Source organism: Sceloporus undulatus, unplaced genomic scaffold (genome assembly GCF_019175285.1).
Source record: "Sceloporus undulatus isolate JIND9_A2432 ecotype Alabama unplaced genomic scaffold, SceUnd_v1.1 scaffold_9138, whole genome shotgun sequence".
Classification (NCBI taxonomy): Eukaryota; Metazoa; Chordata; class Lepidosauria; order Squamata; family Phrynosomatidae; genus Sceloporus; species Sceloporus undulatus.
In genome coordinates this window covers 1-2,656 of record NW_024812057.1, presented here as the reverse complement: position 1 = coordinate 2,656, position 2,656 = coordinate 1, and the positions used below count along the sequence as shown (strand labels likewise).

The 2,656-nt window shown below is 40.9% G+C and overlaps 1 protein-coding gene across 1 annotated transcript; it reads left to right on the top strand.

Moving 5' to 3' along the window:
* Positions 1–1,135: 1,135 nt before the first annotated feature.
* LOC121918344 (veficolin-1-like) lies at positions 1,136–2,653 on the top strand. The gene is made up of 2 exons (XM_042444408.1): positions 1,136–1,398; positions 2,379–2,653. The coding sequence occupies exons 1-2, from the start codon at positions 1,296–1,298 to the stop codon at positions 2,651–2,653; spliced, it is 378 nt and encodes a 125-aa protein (XP_042300342.1). The 5' UTR covers positions 1,136–1,295.
* The last annotated feature ends 3 nt before the right edge of the window (positions 2,654–2,656 follow it).

Genomic DNA, 2,656 nt, shown 5'->3' with positions numbered 1-2,656 from the left:
TGAAAAGAAACAAGTGAACCAGGCTCAAGGTGTTGGTTTATCTTTTATTTCATTTTAGCAGATGATCAGGAGAAACCATGACATGCCTTTGAAGACATTTTTAGTTTATCTATTTTATTTCTATGGCGCCTTTCTTCCAGAAAGGAACCCAAGGCAGCTCACAGAGAAAATCATTTTTACATTTTCTCCCCCTTCTCTCCCCCTCTTTTTCCCACTGATCATCTGCTAAAATAAAAAAAATCTTGAGCCAGCAAGTGGAATGAGATTTTAAGCTCCAGAAATTTCTGCTATTAGATTGTATAGTGGTATGTATAGGCTTTAAGCAGTATAGTTGTTGTTGTGTGGGTTTAAGTCATTTCCAACTTATGGCAACCCTAAGGTGAACCTATCTTGGGGTTTTCTGGAGTTGAGAGAGTGTGACTCACCCGATGTCACCCAGTGGATTTTCATGGCTGAGTGCGGATTCAAACTTTGATCTCCAGAGTCCTAGTCCTATGCTTCAACCACTACGCCAGACTGGCTCTTAAGAAGTATACAACAATTAAAATGTATTATGAAGTTTTATGTAGGCATTATTATATAATAATGTTGTCCTTTTGATTTTTAATTTAACATTTATGTTTGTATTTCTTTTTATGTAGCCCCTGATGAAGACCATTGAAATATAAGCATAGGCCAAAATGTGTTGGACATTTTCAAAATAAATAAAATAAAATAAAATAAAAGTAATAGTTCACTGAACACTTGGAGATTTATCTCCCTTTTTTCCTGTGGATTCTGTTGGGTGCTCTCCAGTTTTTGCTTCTCCTGCATGAAAGACAATGATACAAGTGTAGGATACTTCAGCTTTCTCATCATCTTGAATCAGGCAACCAAAAGATAGACAGAAAGTGAATGAGAGTGAATGATTATATACAGACACCATGAAGACGAACTTCTATCCAGTTTTACACTGAGGAAAGGCAAAACAAACTCTTATGCAACTCAGTAAAGGGATCACAAAGGTGCACATTATCCAGGATGAGGAAATATTTGTTGAAGAAGGGGATTGCACAATGTAGGGATTTCAGACATTGTTGAGGAAAGGAATAGTATATTTAGATAAAATGACATCAGCAATGTCAACTGTTGTGTAAGTAGCTGTTTCAAAGTGGAGGTTTTCAGCACAGTCCCCCTTGCCAAGAAATTTAAACATTTCCTCATATATAGAACTATTTGCTCTGTATAAAAGGGGTACAAGAGCTTGCATTCAGAAACAGATCCAGAGGAGAAGCTAAGTCGGTTTGCACAAAAATATGGCTGCCTGGATTGGCTTTCAGCTGGTTCTGACATGCCTGGCTGTCATGTCTATGGAGAGAGGAATCCACGGAGAAGAGACAGAAGTCAGCTGCTGTGCACGTGAGTCCAAAATGGGAGGAGGGAGAATCAAATGATACTCATTCCTGCTAGGAAGCAGCCAGACTCACTCCTTGAGTCTTAAGTGTAGGTGCAGAAAAGAAAGTATGGACGTTGCTGTCACTGCTAGAGCACTTTCATGAGGAAAGACCTGAAATGCTTTCTTCTGCACACAACTACTGAGGACAAAGTTGCTCATTCTTAGAGCAACTTTACATGTGACAAAATGAGTAGTTTAGGGATGAGTAGCCTGCCTCAGGTGGTTGGACGTCAGGCCCCACCATCCCTCACCATTAGATAAGCTTCCTGAGAAATTAAATCTTGTAGGAATCCTAAACACCTAGAAATTTTCTGACAGCAGGCCATCATCCATCAGGTGGAGAAGAATTTTACTTCTGTTAGGCTGAGTGAGCGGCTCAGAAAGAGCAGATGTGGCCAAGCTCACACAGACACCCCTCTACCCCAGTATTTGGTGTATTTAAGAGCAGCACATTAAACTGATACCTGAAAATACAGGAATTTTGGCATCCTATTTAGTGCTCATATGGGGCAAGCTTTGTTTATTTATTTATTTCACAAATTTATATCCCACCTTATTCTCACAATAGGATTACTTCTGGCCTGTAAATAAGGGACACCCTTACAAAGAGTGCAACCCAACAAATCTGTCATTAATCATTGGTGAGTTACAGGAGTGATACCAGTTCTAGGCTGCTTTGGCCCTTGTTTCCATTCCCACCTTCTCCCAACAGCTCAGGAAAGGTGATCTTCACATTCATCCTGTGTGTCAGGTAAAGGCAGAAATGTGAATATGGATTTGCTTCCCCCACATGATGCAAACCCAGCATTATTTGCTGCACCATACTGGTTTTTTCCTAGCTCCCAGTGCTTTCCATACGGGTTTGATAGTTCCTACAGAAAACTGTATGTTTCACTTAGGGTTGTATCTACCATTTTATTTGTGCTTTTCCACCCTCTTGCAGAGCTGAAGGGATTATCGCAATGTGGAGCAGACAAGGTCTTTCTCCAAGGCCAAGCAGGTATCCCAGGAATTCCCGGTGTGCCAGGAACAAATGGATTGCCTGGGATGAAGGGTGACCCTGGCCCTCAGGGGCCCCCAGGTGAGCCAATGCCTATCTGGGCTGGAGATCTGGGACTGGCAGATGCAGCAGCTTTTTTGCTGTGTTACATTATTAATAATGGGAATCAGACACAGAATGCTTTTGGAAGAGAGAAGGTTCTTGGAACTATTGTTTAAAAT